The sequence below is a fragment of the Lampetra fluviatilis genome, chromosome 75 (genome assembly GCF_964198595.1).
Source record: "Lampetra fluviatilis chromosome 75, kcLamFluv1.1, whole genome shotgun sequence".
Classification (NCBI taxonomy): Eukaryota; Metazoa; Chordata; class Hyperoartia; order Petromyzontiformes; family Petromyzontidae; genus Lampetra; species Lampetra fluviatilis.
This window is the reverse complement of record NC_136349.1, coordinates 1,652,490-1,666,753: the sequence shown is the minus strand read 5'-3', so window position 1 is coordinate 1,666,753 and position 14,264 is coordinate 1,652,490. Positions and strand designations below refer to the sequence as shown.

At 48.2% G+C, this 14,264-nt stretch overlaps 1 protein-coding gene across 1 annotated transcript in view; it reads left to right on the top strand.

The window, feature by feature from the left end:
- LOC144953361 (tripartite motif-containing protein 14-like) overlaps nucleotides 1-7,246 on the top strand; it is a 34,374-nt gene extending 27,128 nt beyond the window's left edge. Inside the window, exons 5-7 of the mRNA XM_078883923.1 lie at nucleotides 271-293; nucleotides 4,412-4,548; nucleotides 6,639-7,246. Of these exons, the coding sequence (XP_078740049.1) occupies nucleotides 271-293; nucleotides 4,412-4,548; nucleotides 6,639-7,246 (768 nt within the window). The remainder of the gene's footprint in view (nucleotides 1-270; nucleotides 294-4,411; nucleotides 4,549-6,638) is intronic.
- Nucleotides 7,247-14,264: the final 7,018 nt, after the last annotated feature.

Here is a 14,264-nt window from a genome sequence, read left to right as displayed (position 1 = left end):
CGACATATACAAGTATATTAATATTTCGAGCATATCTAATCAAAACCATAACAAATTAAATAAACTAAAACGTAAACGTCTATTACTTGCAGCATTCAAATTTTATTCATATCAGCATCTCCAATGACAATACAGATATTAAACGTTTTTTTTGGTGTAGCATTCATTTTGGGACACCCCGTATATCAACATGAGATGAGGTTACCCTGAGATGGTGACCAGCTTACCAATGGATGTCTCACGCGTGCGCCCCCTGTCCCTCTGTCGCAGGTGAGCGGTGAGTTGGAGAGAAGGTAGGTCACGCACCTTCACGTCACTCCACCACCACTCAACTCCCCAATCCCAGTTTAATTGAACATTCAAAATCCATGTTTTACTGTTACCACGATGATGAAAACATGATATGCTCACTTTACCCGTCCCCGCAATGATAACACCGGAGTTGTGTTAATATGTCGAGACACCTACGATCGCAAAGCCATCATCAAGTTTGTGTTCACCCGCACATCATGATTGTAGTGAAACATGCAAACAAACTGCAATAAGAATAATCTACGCATTGTCCTGGGAACTGATTGGCCTATACCAGAGCTACAGTTTCCTTTATGGCATTGTCATGAAGGAGACTGCATTATTGACATATTTTATTTGTCATCATGATCGTGATAGTACCGACCCTGACGCCTGCCGCTGTATATTAGGAGTCTGCATGTCTCTCTCTGTCCTGGTGGTTGCGTGGCTTTTTTCTCCGGCTCCTCCGGATTTTCCCTCCACATTTAGAAACATGCATCTAGGCTATTTAGATTAATTTTGCTGCTATAACCGTCAAATTTGTAAGCCACTTTTTTGAGTTATCATGTGTGTCCAGGTAGCTTGAAAAAAATAAGTTATTACCTCAGTGGAATTTTTCTGGTTAAAGCGAGTTGGTTTTGTGTTATTTGTATGTGTTTGGGTAATTTTCTATTCATCTTCTTGGTTCTTTCGGTAAAGTCACGTAGAAGGGAAGTAACAAAATAATAAAAATAAAACATAATAAAATAATTCTCACGACGTTTCGGCCACAACGCAAGCAGCCGTCCTCAGGTGAAGACCAGGTCTGTCGGGGAGACAGCGTCTGAATGAAACACCACCACGCTTGGAGCGTATATTTAAGTTGGGTTGGAAGGGGGGAAGGGCGCCTTGACAAAATAATTTGTATATCAAGAGGAATTTAGCATATTTATGGGAAATGCAGGTATGTGATTAGTTTTACTTGTGAAATGCGTAGGAGGTGGGCGGGGGGTTTTCAAAGTCATATTATGCCCGTGCATTATGCAGGATTAGCAGCATCAAAGGGAGGGGATAGGGGTAGCATTAATAAAGGGAAGGAATGTTAATAGTATGTAGCTGCAGTAACTAAACAACCACGTAAAAAACTAAAGTATAAACTACATAGTATCATCAGTATACTAAATATACTCTCCAATAAGCTGAGCTACTAACAGTAAGTAATACATTACAATTCTATGTCGCAAAAAATATATATAATATGCTTCCAGCTAAAAAATTTTCTTTTACATCACACGGGTCTACCCCGTACTATATGCTGCCATAGACAAACCCAACATTAAATTATATACTGTATTATTATACACCAACCTATACTAATACATAGTGTAATATTACACTAAGTAGTATTCTACCCACCCTACTGTATACCACATTGCTGTATATTCACTATACAATTACGATACTGTATATTACCTTATACATTGTATTAAGCATTACAATTTATACTATTTATTATTATACAATATGCTATACACTATACCATTGACCGTCGCGTGAAAGGTACTAAGAGGAAGCAACGAAATATGTCAATGGGAGAGTGGTAGTAGGAAGCTTGCAGCAGAGCAAAGAATCCATTCCCTGCGGAGAATACAAGATATATAGTCAATGTCAGTGAGTGGACTGCGGTCTGAAAGTCACCGTAAACGTGAACACAATCAGTTAAGATCCGAAATGGTTTATTACGTCCTTCCAATGATTGCTGAGCCAGAATCCATCTTCTCGGTTGAAATTGTCTCCGTGTTTGTATATGTGGATCGCCTCATGAACGAATCTCTCATGGTACCCAGATGGCTTGCAGAGAACCTCTGTCTTGGAGAAGTCAACGTCATGTGAGCCTACTGAATTGTAACAGTGATCTGCCACGGCTGAGGTGTTTGTCCTGCCGTGTTTCAGGACTGCTTCATGTCCAGACGCCAGGGTACTGTATGTCTGGAACCACATCTTTTACAGACGGGACCAGATCACGGATTTTATGTACTGTGCTGAATCGGACCTGGATCTTGTGTTTAATCAGGATTTTAGAGATCTTTTTTGTGACCCCAGCAATGTAGGGTAAGGTGATGGTTTTGAAAGGCTCCTCAACAGGATCTTTCTTGATGGTTGGAGTGATGGCGTTGCGGATTGTGTAGTCGGAGTAACCATTAGCCTTAAGAGCATGGCGTACGTGTTTGAGTTCACTGGCAATGTGTTCCTGGTCGGAAATGCATTGGGCTCTATGGTATAGAGTCTTGATGCGGGAATTATTCTGGGATGGATGGTGGTGGGAATCCGGTTTTAGGTAAGCATCTGTATGGGTGGCTTTCCTGTAGACAGAGTGACTCATTGAACCATCAGGTCTCCTTTTAATTAGGACATCCAAAAAGGGTAGCTTTCCATCTTTTTCTACTTCCATGGTGAATTGATGTGGTCGAGAAATTGGTCTAGAGCAGGCCGGCCATGTGGTCAGATTACAAAATTGTCATCTACGTACCTCTTCCATAAGGTCGGGCGTAGAGTGGCAGTCTGGATGGCGTCAGTCTCAAATTTCTCCATGAACACGTTGGCTACAACCGGAGATAGGGGGGAGCCCATTGTTCATGAGGCGATCCACAAATACAAACACAGAGACAATTTCAACCGAGAAGATGGATTCTGGCTCAGCAATCATTGGAAGGACGTAATAAACCATTTCGGATCTTAACTGATTGTGTTCACGTTTACGGTGACTTTCAGACCGCAGTCCACTCACTGGCATGACTATATATATTGTATTCTCCGCAGGGAATGGATTCTTTCCTCCACTGCAAGTCTCCTTCTACCACTCTTCCATTGACATATTCCGTTGCTTCCTCTTAGTATCTTTCACTCGACGGTCAATGGTATAGTGTATAGCAAATTGTATAATAATAACAAATAGTATAAAATTGTAATGTTTTATACAATGTGTAAGGCAATACATAGTATCGTAATTGTATAGTGAATATACAGCAGTGTGATATACAGTAGGGTGGATAGAATAATACATAGTGTAATTTTACACTATGTATTATTCGAAGGTATATGGTGGTGTATAGTAATACAGTATATAATTTAATGTTGGGTTTGTCTATGGCAGCATATAGTATGGGGTAGACCCGTGTGATGTGAAAGAAAACAGTTTAGCTGGAAGCAGATTATATTTTTTTGCGACATAGAATTGTAATGTATTACTTACTGTTAGTAGCTTATTTAGTATACTGATGATACTATGTAGTTTATACTTTAGTTTTTTACGTGGTTGTTTAGTTACTGCAGCTACATACTATTAACATTCCTTCCCTTTACTAATGCTACCCCTATCCCCTCTCTTTGATGCTGCTAATCCTGCATAATGCACGGGCATAATATGACTTTGAAAACCCCCCGCCCACCTCCTACGCATTTCACAAGTAGCACTAATCACGTACCTGCATTTCCCATAAATATGCTAAATTCATCTTGATATGCAAATTATTTTGTCAAGGCGCCCTTCCCCCCTTCCAACCCAGCTTAAATATACGCTCCAAGTGGTGTTTCATTCAGACGTTGTCTCCCCGACAGACCTGGTCTTCACCTGAGGACTTTACCGAAAGAACCAATAAGATGAATCCCTGCAGTCACGAAAGCTTTAAATCGAAATTGAATTTTCTATTTTTTACCTTTTTCGTACTTTCACTACGATCATGTTTTTTTTGTATTGTTATAACATTTTTACCCGTGCCTACTGGACATCTGTGAAAAAGAGATTTATACCTCATAGGATTCGTCCAGGAGGTTTGCTCTGGTGCAGACCAATACATTTTTAAGACAATGCATACATTGTTATTATTATCAGTGAACGTTTGTTTTCATGTTTTACAACACGCGTGATGTGTGGTTCACGCAGACGTGATGATGCCTTGCAATAATGGATGTCTCTATTTAGTGTTTGAACATCTTAACACAACTCCTGTATCATTATTCTTATTCTTCCCGGAAATGGTATTGCAAACCTATTCTTTGTAATCATCTTGATACTGGCCAACAAAGGTTTTCCCATAGATCCACGATATTCTCATTCCTTATTTGTTTCTTCCACGTTCAGGATAACGGCCGCGATGATGAAGAACCCACCAAATGACAACATCGTGACGAGAGACCTCTTTTCGTCCTTGCGTGGCCTGCTGCAGAGTCTCTCCTCCAGAATCTCCAATTGGAAGACAGAAAACGCGATGCTCAGAAGTAAGAATGTGTGATGCGTGTGGTGGCGCAGTGGTTAACAAGTGGCTGCGTTGCGAACCAGGTGACCCAAGTTCAATTCCCACTCATAGCCACCAACACCAGTGATGATTATATGAACCGGTCCTGGGCCCCCACCCCAGCTCAACTCAGCCTCAAATGAGTACCTGGTGTGGTGTGTAGTAAACATCGCCGCTGGGGAGACAATTGTGCCCGGGTCTGGTGATAGCCAACCACCCCCTCAGTGCTGCTCAATAACAACACTGGGCCCTGCAGACTGCTACAGGCTATACAGGGGATTTTTTTTCTAGCGTCAAAGTTGTGGAATAGAGAACACACTTAATAATAATATAATTAATAATAATTTAAAATTGTAAAGTTATGCATTTAATACGTAGATCCCACCAATGCGCCGCTGTGTATGGAAAGCCAGGAAATAAACAGAACCTGCAGAGGGCAAAAGGCCATAACTAGGCTGATGGTAAAGGCCAATTTACCCATTCACTCACCCACTTCACTCACTCACCCACCCACTCGTTCACCTACCCACCCACTCACTCACCCACTCATTCACTCACCCACTAAATAACTCACTCACCCACTCACTGAATCACTCACCCACCGTTCCTGTTATATATTTTGATAACGATGAAAACGCTAATAAGTGGTACATCTGACGATATAATCTAATTGTACACATATATTTATATAGCACCTTCACGCCAGGCGCTTGATGAACATGGCTTACAACACGGTGACACAGAATGGAATGGTGTAGTAGCGGGCTACTAGGTATTGAGGAAAGAGTGACAGCAACTACAGAGGGTCTATTTAGGGGATCACAAAAGGGACTACAGGGGAGGCACAGGAATGAGTGGAGAGGTGAGGAGGAGGGAAGAGGACGAGAATGGGCAATGTAGAAGAGGTGTTGAGGCTCTAACCACCCTCCTGCTATCCGAAGACTCACTGCCATGCGGGGGAAGTGGGATGCCCATATCGCGTGCTGACTGAACATGGAAAGTGCAATCAGCTATTCCGCAAATGGAAATGTTTAAGTGAAGGGAGGTACCAGATGCGTAAAACACGAATCTCACATTAATAAATGTGACTATGTCTATGTGGCCACGTCATCGAAAAACAAAGGAAAGCTGCTACCGCCTACGGATTCAGAGTTTGGGAACGAATGACAGCATAAAAGTGAAGAAGCGCAAGAGAACGGGCGGCAGTGGTCCAGGCGAGCTACAGCGGGGAGAGGGGTGTTCCGTCAGCACGTACACGATTTGCTGTGACACACACCGAATCACAAGTGGCGGGTGGGGGTGGACGCTGGTAGACAACCCGAATGGACACTCAAAAGGGGCGCAAATGAGCGTGGAGAGGTCGCATGCATAGAATTGCACTGAGAGACAAAAAGAGTGCCGTACGCATTACAGAGGACAAATGCAAAGGTTAGTGGTATCATCTTGACTTGGCTGGGAAACTTTAAGTGGGTTTGGGCTTTGGGCAGTTAACGTCTACTAGCGGGACCGATGGGTGATGTTGCAGACTAAGAGACAAAATTGCAGCCCAAGGTGGAAATGCACCTAAAAGGGCACTCTTCCATGGAGATGGAGTGATAATTTATCAGTTTGTGTGATGATAAAAATTATAAGCATTATTACCCTTTCTGTAAAACAGAATAATAATACAGGAGGTGTTAAGATGTTCAAACACCAAATAGACACACCTTTTGCAAGGAATCATCGAGTCTGCATGGCTCACACATCCTGTTTGTGGTAAAACATGCAAACAAACACGCTTTGATGATGTACACGCTGTCCTTGTGTATATAGTTACGAGACAACCCAACCCAACGGTTATGTTTTTTGGCGATCGCACTTTGACCATAGTCATAAACCCCTGAGTACCCAGTGTAACCACCGGCAGCTGAAACCTCGACTTAAACCCAAGATCTGAACGGTGGCAGCTCAGTTGTTTGGGAGCCTCCAGCACCCGTGTTTGTCATTGTATCAACAACAGCATGAGCAGTCCACCAGCTAAGGGAGCCGATGACTAACCACTGTCCTTTCCGTGTGCGTTCTTCGTCCGAGAAGATTTCAGGAGCCCAACCCTTGATGAAGATTCGCTCCACTACCAACTGGACGCAGACGACGGTGGCAAGGCCCTGAGTCTGTCTCGGCCCCTTAGGAGGCGGCGGGACGTGACGGAGGGCTGTGAGGCGTTCTCCTACTGGAGGCAGGCGCTGTGTGAGGAGGGCTACATTTCTGGGTTGCACTACTGGGAGGTGGACGTAAGCGAGTGCGACGGGTGGTGCGTGGGCATCTGCTGCGGGTCGATGGAGCGGAGGGGCAAAACCAGCGATGCAGAGCTGGGCGAAAATGCCGAGTCGTGGTGCATCGAATACACAGACGATGATGATGACGAGGACGATGGCAACCTGAGTGCCTTTCATGATGCAGAGCAAACCGACATTGAAATCAGCTGCGATGGTGGCCGTAGCATCTGCCACATCGACAGGGTGGGCATTCTGCTGGACTGTGACATGTACCGACTGTCATTCTATGATGTTTCACAGGCACGGGTCCACTTGCACACCTTCTGTTTCGAACAGTTCTATACTCCACTCTTCCCTGCGTTCAAAGTGCTAGACGGCAGCATCACAATAGCCTCGTGTCCACGCTCTTGTGCCGGCCTCTGCTAGGCTTCTCGGGAGAGGTGACGTGGACCCAGCATGAGAGCGCTCTGTGAGCCTTGCTGTGTAGGTTAATCGTTCAGGCACTGTTGCTCTCCTGGTTGATTACTGTCATAGATGTGCACTGTTCACTTCACCGTGGACATAGATTTCTATAGACTCACATAACTATCTACAGACTCAGTTAAATATAAATAGACTCAAATATCGACCTATCGATACCCACATATTCACATAGATACCCATAGACTCGCATATATACTCATAGACTTGTATACGTACCCACATATTCACGTACAAATCTACAGACTAATATAGATAACCAGAGATTTACATAAACCAATATACTCACATAGATACCCACAGAGTCACATATAAATTAATAGACTCAAATATAGACCCATATGCTTGCATAAATAACCACAGATTAATGTAGAAATCAATAGACTCACATAGATACCGATATAATCATATAGATACCCATAGACTCGCATAGATACCCATATACTCACATAGAAAACAATAGACTCAAATATAAACTCATGGCGTCATACAGAGCCTCATATATCTACGTGGGAAGTTGTACTCATATGGTTGGAATCTCGGTTCCCAGGCACAATTATATGTGTTTGTGGACCTAATGGAATGTTTGGTTGTGGAGGTGTGGCTCCCTCTCCTCTGTCATGAAATTGACCAGTACTGCCTGGACCTCTGAAATACAGGTTCTGGCTTCAATCATCATGAGGGGTGGACAGTTCTCCACTCGGGGTAGGAAACTGCCAAACAACAGGGAGTGCCACTTCTTTTGAACAAAATAATGAAGGGGGTGTGGGAGCATCGCGGTGGTGTCTAAGAAGCTGTAAGTTACAGGCTACAGTGGACTCACCTCCCCATCAACAAGAGGTGAGCAATGGGAATGGTTGCTTACGCCCCCACCAAAGATGAGCATCAGTAGAGAGATGCAGACAATGCCAATGAGTCAGATGCCTTGTTTAACCTCCTATCCCAGGTGCTAGCTAAAGTGCCCCCTCAGGATAGAGTCTTTCTGTTGGGTAACTTTAATGCCTGAGTGGGTCATGATGCAGACACCTAGATTGGAGTGATCCGAAGGCATAGGCCAGATCAGCTCAATATTAACACGAAGAGGCTGCTAGACATCTGCGCAGCCGATGGGCTTGTAATTGCCAACACCCTGTTCTGGAATTGGCGCATCCACACAACATTATGGATGCACGCCGGGTCCAAGCAAGAACATCTGCTGGACTATATAGGGCCTACCGTGGAGCTGATCTGCCCACTGACCATCGGTTTGTAATTTGTAGGATGTGCCTGCCATTCTTCTACTCCAGTGGTGGAACCCATTCACACACACAGTGGCCTGGTATCAGCTAGCTGAGGATAGTTTGCTAGCAGCAATTTCAACATCACTTGCAGCTGGGGTTGGCAGCATCCCCCATCCTGATGCGGAGGGGATATGGGTGAGGTTCATGACTGTGGCTCATGCAGCTGCAATGGCTACATTGGGTATGTAGTCCACACCTCCCCAGAGACCCCAGCTGAAGAAGGAGGTGTTCCAGCTGGTTGAGAGAAAACGACAGGCTGACTCCCGTCATCTACAACATCAAACAGAGAATGAGAAAGCTTATCGCACGCAGCCTTAGCTCGGAGATTCGAAGAGCCATGCAGTGCTGTAAGGATGAGTGGTGGCTGCGGGTTGCTGACAGGATGGAATCTGCCTCAGTAGTCCGAATCAAGAATAACTAAATCCATCATTAAAGTAATTTGCAGCACCTCACCTATTACTATCCTTAAGGAAAAGAACGGCAATCCAATCTCCGACCCCTTTGAACAGGTCTGTAGGTTTGGAGAGCATTTCTGTGTGGTCTTGGGGGAGAGTAATTTCCTCAGCCCAGACAACATCATGGGACAAGGTGGGGACGAATCTGATAGGGCTGCGGTGCCTAAAATATTGGCCAAAGTATCCACCCCTTCTGAGGGGTTAGCTGAAGTGTCAGCTGTGGTGGAAGTACGAGGAGTGATCAAAAGTCTGAGACCAGGAAAAGCGCCGGGCAGAGACGATCTCCCAAGTGAAATGCTGGGGGAGGATGGCATCTGTGTGCAAACTGCCCTACATGACATCATCACAAATGTCTGGACCACAGGAAAGGTTCCGCAGGATTGGAAGGATGCTCTAGTTGCCTCCCTCTGGCAAATAGTATTCAACATCACCTTCCCAGGCACGCTGAGGAGATGCTTGCAGAGCCCCAATGGGGTTTCAGGCAAGGGCGGTCCTGCACATATGCCATATTTTCTGTCTGTTTGCTACAACAGAGGTGTAGGGAATTCCCACAAGACCTACATCTCTGCTTTATTGACCTGATCAAGGCCTATGACACCATTAAGAGGCCTGGGCTCTGGGCTGTTCTTCGTGCTTTCGGAGTCCCTGACTCTCTGCCCACAATCATTAAGAACCTTCACGATGTTGGGCAGGCCCAGGTAAAGCTACATGGCCGTGAGTCAGAGCTGTTCCCAGTACACCTTGGGGTGCGACAGGGATGTCCTTTGGCTCCCACATTATTTAACATCATCTTTGATCACGTAGTTTGCGAAGCTTTTTATGGCTGTACCAAAGAAATTTCAATCTGGTACAGATACAATGGGAGGCTGATCGATGCTCCGGTGGGGTCGAGGGATGCCTCCCTATTGGTCAATCATGTTAAATATGCTGATAATCTGATGATTGCTGCTCACTCAGAGAAGGAGTTGGAGGCCCTGCTGCTTGACCTGGAGTGTGCTACTAAGAGGTGGAGCCTTACTATCAGCCCCATAAAAACTAGGCACCTATACTCGTTGGTTCTGAGTATTTTGTGCCATCAAACATTCCACTTCCTCAGCTCCCCATTCTTGACGGGGCAGTTGTGGAGAGAGTGGAGAGTTTTCCCTACTTCGGCAGTGTGCTTATGCCCAGCTCCGGTTTGACAGCTGAGGTCTCACTCCGAATTAGCCGGGCGGCACTATCTTTTCATCAGCTGCATAATGCTGTGGGGAAGCTACCTGTTCTGTCGCTCCACACAAAGCTTCGGGTCTTCTCGGCCACAGTCATGCCCTCTCTTCTCTACGCTTGTGAAAGTGGACCCCTTTATTGGAATATATGCACTGGTTAAAAACATGCAGCTGGACTGCCAACAATCCATCCTGGGATTAACCAGCCTGGATTGTGTGAGGGGCTCACAAATCCTCGAAAGATCTGGACACATTCTCATCAGTGAGCTCCTCTGGCAGGTAAGGCTGTGTTGACTGACTCACGTAGTCCAAATGCCCAGCCATCGCATGGCCAAACAACTTATGTTTGACCACATAGAAGAGGCTAAACGAGCATTTCCCGGCCTGGAGAAGAGATGGACTAATGCAGTTCGGGATGATGTTACACTGATTGGACTTGCCAAAGACTGGTGCCAGCGGTGTTAAGATCAGCCTCGATAGAAGAGGCTAGTGAAGGATGCTACTGGACAGTTGGAGGCAGTTGCCCTCAAACAACAATGGAGAACAGAGGAGCGATGCTCACAACAACAAGCGGAGCATCGGGTGGCTTAAATGCAGCAAGTTGGCACAGTATACATTTTCCCATTATCTCAGTCATTCAACCCATGGCACCTGCGTCTGTCAGCGAGCCTTCAACACTTCACGTGGCCTTACAGTGCACCTGGCTTGGTACAGGCGCCATGGTGACATCACCATCAGTTTGTGGTGAATGGCGGGTATTGGTAATGGTATAACAAATTGTGGGGAGCGGTGTTGTAGTGGTTAGCGCCCTAAATTACGAACCCGGCGACCAAGGTTCGATTCCCCTTCAAGGCCACCATCAGTGATGATTATTTGAACTGGTCCTCGGCCTCCCCTAGGTTGACACAGTCTCAAATGAGTACCTGGTGTGGTGTATACATACTTCCACCAGGGAGACAAAGGCGGCTGATGTGGTGCTGGCCACCCACCCCTTCATGTGCCGTGCTGGTCCTCATATGTGCTACTCACCAACACCACTTATCCCAACAGTCTGTTGAAGGCTACACGGGGTCTATTTGTCTTTGTGTAGTGGTGATACGCGCTGGGATAGGGATCGTGTGCCAGCGCGTAGTGATTGGCTGTGTGCCGGTGACGCGCTGGAGAGGGAGTGATCGTGTGGCAGCGCGGCGTGATTGGTTGGGTGGTGGAAACGCGCGCTGGGGGAGAAGGGATCGTAGGAACAGCGCGTCGTGATTGGTTAGCTAAGGAGCGATGCTCACGTCGAAGTCCGCATCCGCTCCGTCTCCCGGGAGCCGGGATATATAAGGGTATGCACACAGGCGAACAGGGAGAGATGTAACCAGCGAAGACTGAAGACGGAGAGGAAGAGATAGGGCCTGCGGTACCTAGTCCCGCTGTCTTATAGGGACCGGGACTCTGTGTAGCCCGAGGCGTACTGCAGTGTGAGCCTGCAGTGTGAGCATGCGGTGTGAGCATGCAGAGTGTGTAGCCAGGGACATAGGGTCTACACGAGCTAAGTGAAGAGTGTGTAGCCAGGGACATAGGGTCTACACGAGCTAAGTGAAGAGTGTGTAGCCAGGGACATAGGGCCTACACGAGCTAAGTGAAGAGTGTGTAGCCAGGGACATAGTGTCTACACGAGCGAAGCGAAGTGTGTGTGTAGCGAGAGGCATATAGTCTACACGAGTTAAGAGAAGTGCGTAGTCAGAAGAATAGAGACCACACGTTGTGTCGAGACCGTAGTCGGAAGAAGAGAGACCACACGTTGTATCATGACAAGTCAAGTTTTAATAAAAAGTGTGTTACCCGTCAAGAAGTTTCCTGCCGTCATTTCCCATACTTCAACTGGCGTCAGAAGTGAAACAGTCTTCCAAGCATGGATACAAGGAGGACTCATCGGACCCACGGGATTGACTGCGGCGATAACCTTGACGACTCGGGCCAGCTGGCATCGGGGGGTGAGGACGAAGAATTGCCCACGCTGCAGGATCCGCCGACGGCGCTGGGCGAGCGACCGGGGACCGATGCCGTGCTCCGGGAGGCACACTCCCGCCTGGCGGAGCTGCTGCTCGCCGCCGCGTCCATCCTGGCGGAAATCAGCTCGTCGGGAGGAGCGGGGACGGCGGCGGACATTCTACAGGGTCGCCCCGCAGATTCCCGCCATAATGACTTGGCGATTCCCGCCATTTCATCTGTGCCATCTTTTGGCGGGAACGGAGACCACCACGTGGCGGCGGTTCTCCAAGCGCGCCCGCTTACGTCATCGACGCGCGCTGCGGACCGCCATCACACACCCGCCACTGGGGCCGCCATCTTACACACCGACGGGGCGGCGGGAAGGAACCACGAGGCAGAGGACGACTTCATCTTTCAACAGCGCCTTCCCACATTGTCAACCTTCAAGGCGGAAGGCGGGGATTGGGGCCAATTTCAGCGCAGGTTTTTGGCGCATCAGGAGATGTCCGCCTGGTCCGACGCTACAGCGCTGCGGGCACTGCCTGCCATGTTGGACGACAACGCGCTCGCGGCCTTCACGTCCGCACGGAAGTCGGACCGCTCCACGCTTAAGGCTGCGCTGGGTCTCATGGCCAAGGTCTACGGACCTCCCTCGGCGTGTCGCCATCATTTTTATGCGAGGAGGAAGGCGGACACGGAGACCGCGCTCGCCTATCGCACGGCGTTGCTGGCTCTCGCCGACGCCGCGTTCCCTCGTATGGACGAGGAGGGCCAAGATGCGATGGTTTTGGAGCAACTGCTCAAGTTGGCGCAGGACCTGGGGGTCCCTATCAACATGGCCGATGAGATCGATATTTCTTCCCTGCGGGTCGCTACAAGTATACAAGCGCACGAGGTTCTTCAACGTAAACAGGGGGTCGTCTGCAACGCTGCCGTGGCTCCAGCTCCGGGCCCGGTGATCACCGAACCCCAAGTCGTCAGCCCACGGGAGGAGGCGTTCACCGCGGGACGACCAGGGGACTGGAGATCGGGGGGTCGTTCGCCTCTGCGATCGGCCCGCAAGCTGGAGCAACCGAGATCTCCGACGACCCTCGTCACGTGTTATAACTGCGGCCTCCGGGGCCACGTGGCGTCCGGTTGCCGCGCCCCACGTCAGCGCGCCATGGGACCTCGGCTGGACGACGACCAAGGCCCCAAGTCATCCCTACTTAACCCGGCAAGTCGCGGCACCTCACATGCTCGGCTCGCATGCTCGACACACAGGGGCCGTCGCGTTACGGCGGAGGAGAGCCGGTTAGGGGTTGGGGATTCGGTTCGGCGAGGGGGGTTCGGCCGGGACCGGGGAGACATTAAATGGTCGGAGTTGGGGCACAGAATAGTGGCTGCCTCAGAGGGTTCATCCGTTGTTACAGGATCTATTGATGGGGTCGAGGTCAGGGTGTTAGTGGACACGGGGGCGTCGGCGACTATTATATCGGACCTAATTTACAACATCCTACCAGTCCAATGTCGTCCGCTGCTTCCAGTGGATGTGCCATTTTACGCCGCTAATGGGGGATCGTTGGGCATTATCGGTCAGATTAGGGCGTCCATTTGCATTGGAGACATCAAATTGTCGGGACCCGTTTTCGTTTCGTCCTCTTTGGCGGTTCCTTGTCTATTGGGCACTGATTTTTTGGCAAGAATGCCCATTAAAATTCTCATTGATCAGCGTTGCATTGAACTACCATCGGGTCGCCGCATTTCATTTTTGACGAACCCTACTGAGATTCGAACGGCGTGCGCTACGATACAAGCGTTGGCGACGCAGACCGTGCACGTACCCCCGGGTTCACAGATGTTAATTCCCCTCCGGTTGCGGAAACCGTGGGTAGGGGAGACCTCGGAACAAGGCATGCTGTTGGGTCCTTCTAATAGGGCTGTCGGAGGTCTCGATTTGTCGGTGGCGCACACTTTGGTTAGGGCTGACAGGGATCCGTTTGTGATGGTTTTAAACGCGGGGTCGCGGCCGGCCGTCATTCAGCAGGGCACCGTGCTAGCTCACGCG